Source organism: Oncorhynchus kisutch, unplaced genomic scaffold (genome assembly GCF_002021735.2).
Source record: "Oncorhynchus kisutch isolate 150728-3 unplaced genomic scaffold, Okis_V2 scaffold2905, whole genome shotgun sequence".
In the NCBI taxonomy this organism is placed as follows: Eukaryota; Metazoa; Chordata; class Actinopteri; order Salmoniformes; family Salmonidae; genus Oncorhynchus; species Oncorhynchus kisutch.
This window is the reverse complement of record NW_022264850.1, coordinates 352,739-366,539: the sequence shown is the minus strand read 5'-3', so window position 1 is coordinate 366,539 and position 13,801 is coordinate 352,739. Positions and strand designations below refer to the sequence as shown.

At 47.3% G+C, this 13,801-nt stretch overlaps 1 protein-coding gene across 2 annotated transcripts in view; it reads right to left on the bottom strand.

Annotated features, from left to right (window-relative positions):
* Positions 1-5,521: 5,521 nt before the first annotated feature.
* Positions 5,522-13,801, bottom strand: part of slc16a6b (solute carrier family 16 member 6b) — a 14,789-nt gene continuing 6,509 nt past the window's right edge. For both annotated transcript variants that reach the window (XM_031819966.1, XM_031819968.1), the window contains exons 3-6: positions 11,983-12,126; positions 10,810-10,938; positions 9,060-9,989; positions 5,522-7,955 (exon numbers count right to left, since the gene is read on the bottom strand). In XM_031819966.1, the coding sequence (XP_031675826.1) occupies positions 7,597-7,955; positions 9,060-9,989; positions 10,810-10,938; positions 11,983-12,126 (1,562 nt within the window). In that variant the 3' untranslated portion in view covers positions 5,522-7,596. The remainder of the gene's footprint in view (positions 7,956-9,059; positions 9,990-10,809; positions 10,939-11,982; positions 12,127-13,801) is intronic.

Below are 13,801 nucleotides of genomic sequence, written 5' to 3'. Positions count from 1 at the left end.
GTGTGGTCCATCATGGTGTGGCCTACGGTGTGGCCTACGGTGTGGTCCACGGTGTGGTCCATCATGGTGTGGCCCACGGTGTGGCCCATTTGTCAAGAGGGGATATGAATAGAGGTCATTTCTTTGGATTGGTTTTGTCTAAATTTGACTCAGCATGTGAAACAGTTTCTGTTTCGATGTGCTAAGTATTATTTAACATTGCCAAAGGAGCACCTCTGAAACCAGGTCATTTCCCTCCACCAAGAGGACCATTTGTCCATCTGGACATGGACTGTATAGATCTTGTAGAAAGAAAAGAATGGCAAAGGTACTGTTTAGGCCTTACTGACAGGTTCATCAGGTGGGTGGAGGCATTTCCCACAACACACTGTGATGCTGAGACAGTAGCAACGCTACTAGTGAGGAAGGTAATACCTAGATGTGGTGTTCCTGAGGTTTTATCTGCAGACAACGGTACCCACTTCACTAGTGATGTAGTGAAGCCAGGTAGCCATAACGATGGGAGTGGACCAGAAGTTTGTGTCCATCTACCACCCTCAGAGTAACGGGTTTACCGAGAGAGCTAACCAATCCATTAAACAAGGGTTAGCTAAGGCATGCCACTGCACCAAGACATCTTGGGTGTTAATGAAAATGCCCAGTGGTGTTAATAAAGGCCTGGGGTGTTAATAAAGGCCTGGGGTGTTAATAAAGGCCTGGGGTGTTAATAAAGGCCTGGGGTGTTACACCACACTAAATGTTGACAGGAAGCGCCATGAATGTTCCCACACACAGACCCATGACTGACTGACAAATAGACCTCACTCTAGCCACCGTCAGGATGGAGGTACCAGGTGTGAGGACCATGACGACCTGCCTGTGGAGGTTGGAGACTGGGGCAAAATCCGGGATCCACAAGAGAAAATGGAACCAGTCAAGATGGAATTGGGCCCGTTCCAGGTAACCGTGGCAACACCAACGGGCGGTCAGAGTTCAGGAAGGGTTCCCGGCTGGCACCACCTGTCCCACTGTCAGAAGGAGTTCAGCCCACAGGAGATGACGGAGCCAGACACTGAAACAAGAGGCAGAAGCAGATGTGAGTCGAGACCAAAGACTTGAAAAAGATGAAGGACCAAAGCCCTGAAGAACCAACTGTTTTACATGATCAGCAAGGTTATGTTGTAAATTAACAAACCCTTAAGGTGGTATAAGAGAGGGAAGACGACAGCGTGAGGTCATTGGTGGTTGACTGTGTTGGCTCTATCCACACTACTTTGTGTAGGTGAATCCGTCCCTGTCAACACGTGGGTAAAGTGTTGAGGTAATTGAGGTAATATGTGCATGTAGGTAGAGTTATTAAAGTGACTATGCATAGATAATAACAGAGTAGCAGCGTTCCGGGGGGAACTAGAGTACTCACCATAGATAATAACAGAGTAGCAGCAGCGTTCCGGGGGGAAGTATAGTACTCACCATAGATAATAACAGAGTAGCAGCAGCGTTCCGGGGGGAAGTATAGTACTCACCATAGATAATAACAGAGTAGCAGCAGCGTTCCGGGGGGAAGTATAGTACTCACCATAGATAATAACAGAGTAGCAGCAGCGTTCCGGGGGGAAGTAGAGTACTCACCATAGATAATAACAGAGTAGCAGCGTTCCGGGGGGAACTAGAGTACTCACCATAGATAATAACAGAGTAGCAGCAGCGTTCCGGGGGGGAAGTAGAGTACTCACCATAGATAATAACAGAGTAGCAGCAGCGTTCCGGGGGGAAGTAGGGTACTCACCATAGATAATAACAGAGTAGCAGCAGCATTCCAGGGGGAAGTAGAGTACTTACCATAGATAATAACAGAGCAGCAGCGTTCCGGGGGGGAAGTAGAGTACTCACCATAGATAGTAACAGATTAGCAGCAGCGTTCCGGGGGGAAGTAGAGTTATTAAAGTGACTATGCATAGATAATAACAGAGTAGCAGCAGCGTTCCAGGGGGAAGTAGAGTACTCACCATAGATAATAACAGAGTAGCAGCAGCGTTCCGGGGGGGAAGTAGAGTACTCACCATAGATAATAACAGAGTAGCAGCAGCGTTCCAGGGGGAAGTAGAGTACTCACCATAGATAATAACAGAGCAGCAGCGTTCCGGGGGGAAGTAGAGTACTCACCATAGATAATAACAGAGTAGCAGCAGCGTTCCAGGGGGAAGTAGAGTATTCACCATAGATAATAACAGAGTAGCAGCAGCGTTCCAGGGGGAAGTAGAGTACTCACCATAGATAATAACAGAGTAGCAGCAGCGTTCCAGGGGGAAGTAGAGTACTCACCAACATGTCATCGATGTGGGACAGGAAGGGCTGCTTTGCTTAGCACTGTGATGGGCCTGTTCTAATGTTACCAAGGCAGCAGAGCCTCATGTACATCAGGATGTAATGTTACTGAGGAGACGCTAGGTGGCACTGTGATGGGGCTGTACTAATGTTACCAAGGCAGCAGAGCCTCATGTACATCAGGATGTAATGTTACTGAGGAGACGCTAGGTGGCACTGTGATGGGGCTGTACTAATGTTACCAAGGCAGCAGAGCCTCATGTACATCAGGATGTAATGTTACTGAGGAGACGCTAGGTGGCACTGTGATGGGGCTGTACTAATGTTACCAAGGCAGCAGAGCCTCATGTACATCAGGATGTAATGTTACTGAGGAGACGCTAGGTGGCACTGTGATGGGCCTGTTCTAATGTTACCAAGGCAGCAGAGCCTCATGTACATCAGGATGTAATGTTACTGAGGAGACGCTAGGTGGCACTGTGATGGGCCTGTTCTAATGTTACCAAGGCAGCAGAGCCTCATGTACATCAGGATGTAATGTTACTGAGGAGACGCTAGGTGGCACTGTGATGGGCCTGTTCTAATGTTACCAAGGCAGCAGAGCCTCATGTACATCAGGATGTAATGTTACTGAGGAGACGCTAGGTGGCACTGTGATGGGGCTGTACTAATGTTACCAAGGCAGCAGAGCCTCATGTACATCAGGATGTAATGTTACTGAGGAGACGCTAGGTGGCACTGTGATGGGGCTGTACTAATGTTACCAAGGCAGCAGAGCCTCATGTACATCAGGATGTAATGTTACTGAGGAGACGCTAGGTGGCACTGTGATGGGGCTGTACTAATGTTACCAAGGCAGCAGAGCCTCATGTACATCAGGATGTAATGTTACTGAGGAGACGCTAGGTGGCACTGTGATGGGCCTGTTCTAATGTTACCAAGGCAGCAGAGCCTCATGTACATCAGGATGTAATGTTACTGAGGAGACGCTAGGTGGCACTGTGATGGGCCTGTTCTAATGTTACCAAGGCAGCAGAGCCTCATGTACATCAGGATGTAATGTTACTGAGGAGACGCTAGGTGGCACTGTGATGGGCCTGTTCTAATGTTACCAAGGCAGCAGAGCCTCATGTACATCAGGATGTAATGTTACTGAGGAGACGCTAGGTGGCACTGTGATGGGCCTGTTCTAATGTTACCAAGGCAGCAGAGCCTCATGTACATCAGGATGTAATGTTACTGAGGAGACGCTAGGTGGCACTGTGATGGGGCTGTACTAATGTTACCAAGGCAGCAGAGCCTCATGTACATCAGGATGTAATGTTACTGAGGAGACACTAGGTGGCACTGTAACACAGGAGTTATCACTGTACTGTAGAATACTATAGGAGAGACGCTAGGTAGCAGCGTAACACAGGAGTAGAGTAGGCATTTTTTAAGTTTAGTTGTAGCTCTGAAATCTCTCCTCTGGCATTTTTAAAGTTTCGTTTTAGCTCTGAAATGGCACGCCTGATTCTAATTCACCTACTTAATGGTTTGATGATAAGTTGAACCAGGTGTGCTAGCTGTGGAGTATATAAAATACATGGAACGCCGCTCTTAATAGTCCACATGGATGGGCCTACGGACCAGTAAAATTGTAGCCTACGGACCAGTAAAATTGTAGCCTACGGACCAGTAAAATTGTAGCCTACACCCCAGTAAAACTGTAGCCTACGGACCAGTAAGCACGGACCAGCGCCAGCGTCTTTCTTTGGTGCGGACCGGCCTTGACGTTTATGTTTGGTTAAAAGTTTGTTCGGTCTGGACCAATCTGAATTTGGCCGAAACATAGACTTCACATAAAGTTGGTCTCACTTTTGTTTATTATCTACTTCACTTGCTTTGGCGATGTTAAAATATGTTTCCCATGCCAATAAATCCCTTACATTTTAATTGAGAGAGAGAGAGAGAGTGTGTGTGTGTACCATAAATCATCAACATCAACACTGAGATACACACACGTACCTTAACCTTCAGCTTCAACACTGACAGACTCTCTCTTCCTCTCTCTCTCAACACTGACAGACTCTCTCTTCCTCTCTCTCTCAACACTGACAGACTCTCTCTTCCTCAACACTGACAGACTCTCTCTTCCTCTCTCTCTCTCAACACTGACAGACTCTCTCTTCCTCTCTCTCTCAACACTGACAGACTCTCTCTTCCTCTCTCTCTCAACACTGACAGACTCTCTCTTCCTCTCTCTCTCTTAACACTGACAGACTCTCTCTTCCTCTCTCTCTTGATGTCTTTCTCTCATCCAGTAAGTAAAGTGTATTCAGAAAGTATTCAGACCCCTTGACTTTTTCCACATTTTGTTACGTTTACAGCCTTATTCTACGTAAGGATTCAGACCCTTTGCTCTGATACTTGAAATTGTGACTTGTCCCAAAGCCACTCCTGCGTTTCTTGTCTGTGTGCTTAGGGTCATTGTCCTGTTGGAAGGTGAACCTTCACCCCAGTCTGCTCTGGAGCAAGTTTTCATCAAGGATCTCTGTACTTCGCTCCATTCATCTTTCTCTCGGCCCTGATTAGTCTCCCAGTCCCTGCCGCTGAAAAACATCCCCACAGCATGATGCTGCCACCACCACCATGCTTCACCGCAGGGATGTTGCCAGGTTTCCTCCAGACATGACGCTTTGCATTCGGCCAAAGAGTTCAATCTTGGCGGGACCTTATATAGACAGGTGTCTGCCTTTCCAAATCATGTCCAATCAATTGAATTTACCACAGGTGGATTCCAATCAAGTTGTAGAAACATCTCAAGGATGATCGATGGAAACAGGATGCACCTGAGCTCAATTTCTAGTCTCATAGCAAAGGGTCTGAATACTGACGTAAATATTATATATAATATAATATACTGACGTAAATAAACAATTTCTGTTTTTTATTATTAATACATTTGCAAAAATTTCTAAAAACCTGTTTTCGCTTTGTCATTATGGGGTATTGTGTGTAGATTGTGTGTAATTTTTAAAATATTTAATCCATTTTAGAGTAAAGCTGTAACGTAACACAATGTGGAAAAAGGAAAGGGGTCTGAATACTGTCTGAATACTCTCTAAATACCGTCTGAATACTGTCTGAATACTGTCTGAATACCGCCTGAATACTGTCTGAATATATATATGTATATATGCCTCCCGCAATAGAATGAATACATGGACACGTGTTAAAATGTTCATTTGTTATAAACAAATCAATTTAATCAATTTTAAAAAAAGCTGATCAGCAGTGAGTGTTGCAGCAGAGATGATAGATCCTGTATCTCAGTGCAAGAGGTCTGAGTGACTGGGAGTCTTTGGGTAGGGCATTTGGGCCAGTCTGAGGGAGATCGGCCTCTCTCCTTGTCTCAGGGTCTTTACCTGCCTAATATGGTGGTGAAAGACTCCAGGGTGTTTTCGGAGTCGACGATCAAAGGAGTCGAGGAATCAACACTTTCGTAGTCAAATGTCCACCTCTACCTACCTAGGGAGTTTCGTCTGGTCACTGTGGCCTTGGCTGGTCACTGTGGCCTTGGCTGGTCACTGTGGCCTTGGCTGGTCACTGTGGCCTTGGCTGGTCACTGTGGCCTTGGCTGGTCACTGTGGCCTTGGCTGGTCACTGTGGCCTTGGCTGGTCACTGTGGCCTTGGCTGGTCACTGTGGCCTTGGCTTCAAATCCATTTATATATTTTATTTCCATAAACACAATGTAAATAAAACCACTGATTGATTGATTGATTGATTGATTGATTGATTGATTGATTGATTGATTGATTGGCAGGTAAAGCAGTGATCCACAGTGACCCACCCATCTTCATCATCATCTTCAGCATCCTCTTCATCATCTTCATCCTCACCATCACAGAACAGCTCGTCATTCACACTGTAATCCATACATCTTAGTTTCACCTACGGCCTTATTTGGTACTTTTTATATCACATTTATACATCACATAGGTACATGAAGTAGACTGTTGACGAATACATACCCGTGTACAGACTGTGCAGAATACTGTGGTGGTATTGTGTTTGGATAACAGTAGTCATTCAGATTCAACCATACTAATAGTGATCGATATAAAGACAGGACTTGGTTACTACCAGGCCTTTGGCATCAACTGAGGGGTTGAGACAGAGAAACGGTCATCGTGGTTATAACTATGAACCCGAGAGGTCATATCATGGTTATAGCTATGAACCCGAGAGGTCATATCATGGTTATAACTATGAACCCGAGAGGTCATGTCATGGATATAACTATGAACGGAGAGGTCATGTCATGGATATAACTATGAACGGAGAGGTCGTATCATGGTTATAACTATGAACAGAGGTCGTATCATGGTTATAACTATGAACAGAGGTCGTATCATGGTTATAACTATGAACAGAGGTCGTATCATGGTTATAACTATGAACAGAGAGGTCGTATCATGGTTATAACTATGAACAGAGGTCGTATCATGGTTATAACTATGAACAGAGAGGTCGTATCATGGTTATAACTATGAACAGAAAGGTCATATCATGGTTATAACTATGAACAGAGGTCGTATCATGGTTATAACTATGAACAGAGGTCGTATCATGGTTATAACTATGAACAGAGTTCGTATCATGGTTATAACTATGAACAGAAAGGTCATTTCATGGTTATAACTATGAACAGAGGTCGTATCATGGTTATATCAACTACTGACAGAGTGGTAATCATGTTAAAAGCCTGTGTCTCAGCCATGCATGGAGTTTGGTTGACTCTGAGGAGAGAGACTTGGTCAATAGGAATGCACCTAAGACATTTGTTCGCTGCAATGCAAGTGTGAATGACATCTGAGAGGGTGAACAGGTCAAAGCTGTGTGTGTGTGTATGTGTGTGTGTGTATACATTCTGTACCACAGAGGTGTTTGTCCAGCACTCAGTCTCTCAGTAGCATGTTGACAGTGTGTGTGTGTGTGTATGTGTGTGTGTGTATACATTCTGTACCACAGAGGTGTTTGTCCAGCACTCAGTCTCTCAGTAGCATGTTTGACAGCGTGTGTTTGTTCTCTTATTTGCCAGATGGTTGAGTGTTTGTTCTCCATTCTAACCACCTGTGAGTATCTAGTGGTCAAGGTTCTCCTTGGTCGGTCAGTTAGGCAGCGGTCGGCAAAACGCGGTCATGTATTTATATTGAACCAGGTCGTCCCATTGAGTTCAGAAGATCCAAAGGAGACCTGGTTGTGGTTCTGTCTTAGCTATTCAACCACGCTGTTCAGACCACGTTCAGACAACGTTGGTTTCCTGTTTTGGGGACCATTTAGCCGGACTGGTCTCCTCAACCAGATCAACATCTAGATAATCTGTTGATCCACTGTCCTGAGAAACCTTCTCCTCCTCCTCCTCTCCTTCCTCCTCCTCTCCTCCTCTCTCCTCTCCTCCTCTCTCCTCTCCTTCCTCCTCCTCTCCTCCTCTCTCCTCTCCTCCTCTCTCCTCTCCTTCCTCCTGTTTTCTCGTCTTCCCGCGGTGGCAGAGGCCAGACTTGGCAGGCCCCACCATGGCGAGGAAGATGGCGCCCAGGCCCATTCCCACAGCACAGGAGTAGAAGGCTGAGCCATAGTTCTGGGTCTTGTCCACCAACAGGCCTGGGGAGAAAACACAGGAGGCAACGTCAGAGACGCCTAAAGAGCAGATCTTCAAGATCATCAGGTTGGTGCAGCAGCAAACAAACCCTTCTAGGTGGAAGAGGATTACAGACAGACAATGAAAGGATTCACAAAGAAAGATATTCAGAGAGGGAGGGACTGAGAGAGAGGGAGAGATAGATGGAGAGGGAGTAACGAAGAGAGGGAGAGAGGAAGAGAGGGAGTAGCGGAGAGAGGGAGAGAGGGAGTAGCGGAGAGAGGGAGAGAGGAAGAGAGGGAGTAGCAGAGAGAGGGAGAGAGATAGATGGAGAGGGAGTAACGAAGAGAGGGAGAGAGGAAGAGAGGGAGTAGCGGAGAGAGGGAGAGAGATAGATGGAGAGGGAGTAACGAAGAGAGGGAGAGAGGAAGAGAGGGAGTAGCGGAGAGAGGGAAAGAGATAGATGGAGAGGGAGTAACGAAGAGAGGGAGAGAGGAAGAGAGGGAGTAGCGGAGAGAGGGAGAGAGATAGATGGAGAGGGAGTAACGAAGAGAGAGGAAGAGAGGGAGTAGCAGAGAGAGGGAGAGAGATAGATGGAGAGGGAGTAACGAAGAGAGGGAGAGAGGAAGAGAGGGAGTAGCGGAGAGAGGGAGAGAGATAGATGGAGAGGGAGTAACGAAGAGAGGGAGAGAGGAAGAGAGGGAGTAGCGGAGAGAGGGAGAGAGATAGATGGAGAGGGAGTAACGAAGAGAGAGGAAGAGAGGGAGTAGCAGAGAGAGGGAGAGAGATAGATGGAGAGGGAGTAACGAAGAGAGGGAGAGAGGAAGAGAGGGAGTAGCGGAGAGAGGGAGAGAGATAGATGGAGAGGGAGTAACGAAGAGAGGGAGAGAGGAAGAGAGGGAGTAGCGGAGAGAGGGAAAGAGATAGATGGAGAGGGAGTAACGAAGAGAGGGAGAGAGGAAGAGAGGGAGTAGCGGAGAGAGATAGAAGGAGAGGGAGTAACGAAGAGAGGGAGAGAGGAAGAGAGGGAGTAGCGGAGAAAGGGAAAGATGGAGAGAGGGAGTAATGGAGAGAGGGAGAGAAGAAGACTAAGATCCAGACAGAGTTAACCATCTAGAGTCTCTTACCCCCCAGCGGTGGTCCGGCCAACCCAGCAAAGCTCTGGATACACACATAGACCCCCACGGACGAGGGCATCCTGTCTATGCCCACCACGTTGTCCTCTGCCAGCATGGGGATGTGTGTAGAACCCACGGTGCCCATCAGGAAGCCATAGAGACAGCAGCAGGCTGCCAGGCCCCAGAACTCAGTCACCTGGGTAAAGGCAAGCAGCACCAGACACAGCAGAACTACACATCCCAGAAGCACCTGGGTCTTACGCATCCGCACCTTGTTTAAAATGACCCCGATGGACAGGCGCCCGCAGACCTCGGACACCGCCATTACAGAGAGCATGTAAGCCGACTTCTCTGGGTGGACGCCGCGGCTCTTACTGAGCTCTATGATGTAGAGAGACGGGGCGAAGAACCCCAGCGTGGCGAAGAGACCGAACAGAGAGTAGCAGATGAACGCTCCATCTTTCAACACAGAAAAGTCTAGAAGTTTAGGTCTGGAGGGTTGGACAAGGGGACCCACCTCACCCTGCTCTTTCTCCCCAGCCTCCAGCTGATTCAGTGGGGTTCCAAGGGCTGCCTGTCCCCCCTGGTTCTTCTCCCCCTGGTCCTCCATGAGGGCCCGGGTCTCTGAGGGGTCCTGTGCAGCTGTGGCGGCCCGGAGGTCAGCACTGGAGGCGGACAGAGAGGTGACCCCAGAATCCCCTGAGTCCTCAGACTCCCCCGAGCTAACGTTGGTCTGGGTGTCCTCATTCTCCATCTCGTAGACCGTCTGCAGCTTAACGGACAGCTTCTCCTTATTGGATACCTCCCCTGACACTTCCTGGTCAGGTCGGATGATGATTGGTCGAAGCAGAGCACCGCAGCCAATCACGGAGGCCTGCATGAGACCGATGACGACGAGGCAGTGGCGCCAGCCGATGATCTCCTTCAAGGCCATGAAGGCTGCAGAGGAGGAGAAGTTAAATGACTGTTAGAAACATTTAAAAGGCCTGTTTCTTTACCCTCCTCCACAATGTTTCAGGTATTATTTATAGAACAGTATCAGTCACTATATCTGCCTTTTGAGATTCATTAGTCTGTGTATGAAATGGCACCCTATTCCCTATATAGCACCCTACACCCTATGGGCCCTGGTCCAAAGTAGTGCACTCTAAAGGGAATAGGGTATCAATGGGCCCTGGTAAAAAGTAGTGCACTATGTAGGGAACAGGGTATCATTGGGCCCTGGTCAAAAGTAGTGCACTGTAAAGGGAATAGGGTATCAATGGGCCCTGGTAAAAAGTAGTGCACTATGTAGGGAACAGGGTATCATTGGGCCCTGGTCAAAAGTAGTGCACTATGTAGGGAACAGGGTATCAATGGGCCCTGGTAAAAAGTAGTGCACTATGAAGGGAACAGGGTATCATTGGGCCCTGGTCAAAAGTAGTGCACTACGTAGGGAACAGGGTATCAATGGGCCCTGGTAGAAAGTAGTGCACTATGTAGGGAACAGGGTATCATTGGGCCCTGGTCAAAAGTAGTGCACTGTAAAGGGAATAGGGTATCAATGGGCCCATGTCCACAGTAGTGCACTATAAAGGGAATAGGGTATCAATGGGCCCTGGTAAAAAGTAGTGCACTATGAAGGGAACAGGGTATCATTGGGCCCTGGTCAAAAGTAGTGCACTATGTAGGGAACAGGGTATCATTGGGCCCTGGTAAAAAGTAGTGCACTATGTAGGGAATAGGGTGCCATTTGGGCCCACATGAAACCGCAACGTACCTGGTGCGAAGACAAACATGGCGAAGGACTCCCCTGAGGAGGCCAGGGCGGTGACCAGGGACCTCCTCCTGCTGAAGTACTGGGACAGGATGGTGATAGTGGGCAGGAAGGTCAGGCAGTACCCCAGACCTGGACACATTACCACAACCACCTGTTATTGTATATACGCAATCTGGAAATCACATGAGTAACATGAAACCAAAACCACTTGAAAACACGGATTACAGGAAGTACCTTGTCATCAAGATCATGTCAAATAATGTTTACAAAGTGAATACAGTCACTGTGCAAAATGCTGCTGACGGTTTCACGTTTCAGTCCCATGTCTTAGATATATACACATCATTGGTCCAGCAGAGGACACACACAGGGGTGTGACAGCCACGGGCACTGCAGCAAGGTCAGGGGTCAGAGGTCAGAGGTCAGGGTTGACAGGTCACCCTGATGTCAAGAGGTCAGGGTCGATAGGTCACTCGGGCTTGTTGTCGTGGTGACTGCTGAAAGAGGACGTAGTTAAAAAAAACAAAGACAAGAAGAGAGAAGACAGAGGTTGTTAAGTTTAGCTGCTGTCTGTTTTAAAGGGAGGTGAAGAGGTATTTAGTGGGACAGCTAGCAGTGTTTCGTTCTGTAAAAGAAAAGTTATTTGGATCAGATCTGAAAGGAAATATTGGTTTATTTTGGACAATTTTGGGAATTGTTGTTTTTCTGTTGTGTAAATCTGTCCTACAGACTCAAGATGGGGGAGTTTAGGCCTCACTGATACCACAAGATGGGAGAGTTTAGGCCTCACTGATACCACAAGATGGGGGAGTTTAGGCCTCACTGATACCACAAGATGGGGGAGTTTAGGCCTCACTGATACCACAAGATGGGGGAGTTTAGGCCTCACTGATACCACAAGATGGGGGAGTTTAGGCCTCACTGATACCACAAGATGGGGGAGTTTAGGCCTCACTGACCTTTAGATCTCAATTGAATATACAGCTTTGACAGTGGGGAGTTTTAACCCCACAAACACAGGCCGGGTCTGGAAGAGACAGACATCAATCAGTCAGCCTCATGCACTGCTAGGAGTCCCTTGTTTCATTCAGATCTTTTCAGATCTTGTGTGTGTGTGTGTGTGTGTGTGTGTGTGTGTGTGTGTGTGTGTGTATAAAGTAGTTATATCGTTACCTGAGACGATGCCGATGGTGACGTACATCTCGTTGATGGAGGAGACGAAAGCAGAGCTGATGGTACCCAGACTGACCAGAAAACCCCCCAACATCACTACGGGACGATACCCAAACCGGTTACTGAGCACCGAGGACAGAGGGGCTGGAGGGGGAGAGAGAGGGGGGGGGGGGGGGAGAGGGAGAGGGGGGGAAGAGAAGGGGGGGGGGGGGGAGGGGGGAGAGAGGGGGGGGGGGGGGAGGAGGGGGGGGGGGGGAAGAGGGGGGGGAGAGGAGGGGAGAGAGGAGGGGAAGAGGAGAGAGAGAGGGGGGGGAAGAGGAGGGGGGGGGGAGAGGAGGGGGGGGGGAGAGGAGGGGGGGGGGGGAGAGGGAGAGAGGAGGGGAAGAGGAGAGAGAGGGGGGGGGAAGAGGAGGGAGAGGGGGAAGAGGAGAGAGAGGGGGAAGAGGACTGTTAGTTTTACTATAGACATGTTTTTCATTAACCTTATACACTATTTAATGAAGTAGTTGATTGACACAGTTCAGTGAATAGGACAGATTCTGTGTCCAAATACTGTTCACACAGATTTACTGGCCCATAAAGCCTCTTATACGAATGCTGATCTAGGATCAGGACCCCTGTCCATAAAAATCTGATCCATTATGATCTAAAAGGCAAAACTATTCCTAGATCAGCACTGCTACTCTGATCTTAGACCTGTGAAGATGATGATTAAAACTTCCTAAGGCTAGGGGGCAGTATTTTGATGTCCGGATGAAAAGCGTGCCCAAAGTAAACTGCCTGTTACTCAGGCCCAGAAGCTAGGATATGCATATAATTGGTAGATCTGGATAGAAAACAGTCTAAAGTTTCTAAAACGGTTAAAATTATGTCTGTGAGTATAACAGAACTGATTTGGCAGGCGAAACTCCGAGGACAAACCATCCAGGGGGGGAAAAATGGGATCATAGGATTTTCCAATGGCTTTCTATGGGAAACCCTATTTATTAGGAACCTGGTTGCAGTTTCTATGGCTTCCACTAGATGTCACCAGATTTTTGAAATTGGTCGATGTTTTTCTGTTGAGAAATTAAGAAGTAGTGCTATTCATTCCATGTGTCACTCTGAAGGTCCCTACTATTTTGTTGAGCTTGAACAGGAAGCGTGCTCCGTGTTATTTTCCCTCGGTATTGGAAACAGATTATCCCGTCTTAAATGTTATCGATTATTTACATTTTAGGATACCTGAGGTTGGATTAGGAACGTTGTTTGAAATGTTTGGACCGAGTTTACAGGTAACTAATTAGTACTTTGTAGTCATGTTGGGCGAGTTGGAACCGGTGTATTTCTGAATCAAACGCGCCAAATGAATTGACATTTTGGGGATATAAAGAAGGAATTTCTCGAACAAAACGACCATTCATTGTGTCACTGAGACATTTTGGGATTACAAAAAAGAAGATCTTCAAAGGTAAGGCACTTATTATATCATTATTTCTTACTTTTGTGTCACACCTGCCTGGTTGAAAAATGATTTTCATGAGTTTGTATGCGGGGGGCGCTGTCCTCAGGTAATCCCATGGTTTGCTTTCACCGTAAAGCCTTTTTGAAATCTGACACAGTGGCTGGATTAACAACAAGTTCAGCTTTATTTTGATGTATTACACTTGTATTTTCATGAATGTTGAATATTTATAATTCTGTAGTTTGAATTTGGCGCTCTGCAATTTCACCAGATGTTGTCAAATCGATCCCACTAAAGGGATTGGCACTTTAAGAGATCCCTATGAGGTTTTAAGAGGCTCTCTCTGAACCACCTGTGATTATGATGACTAAGAGG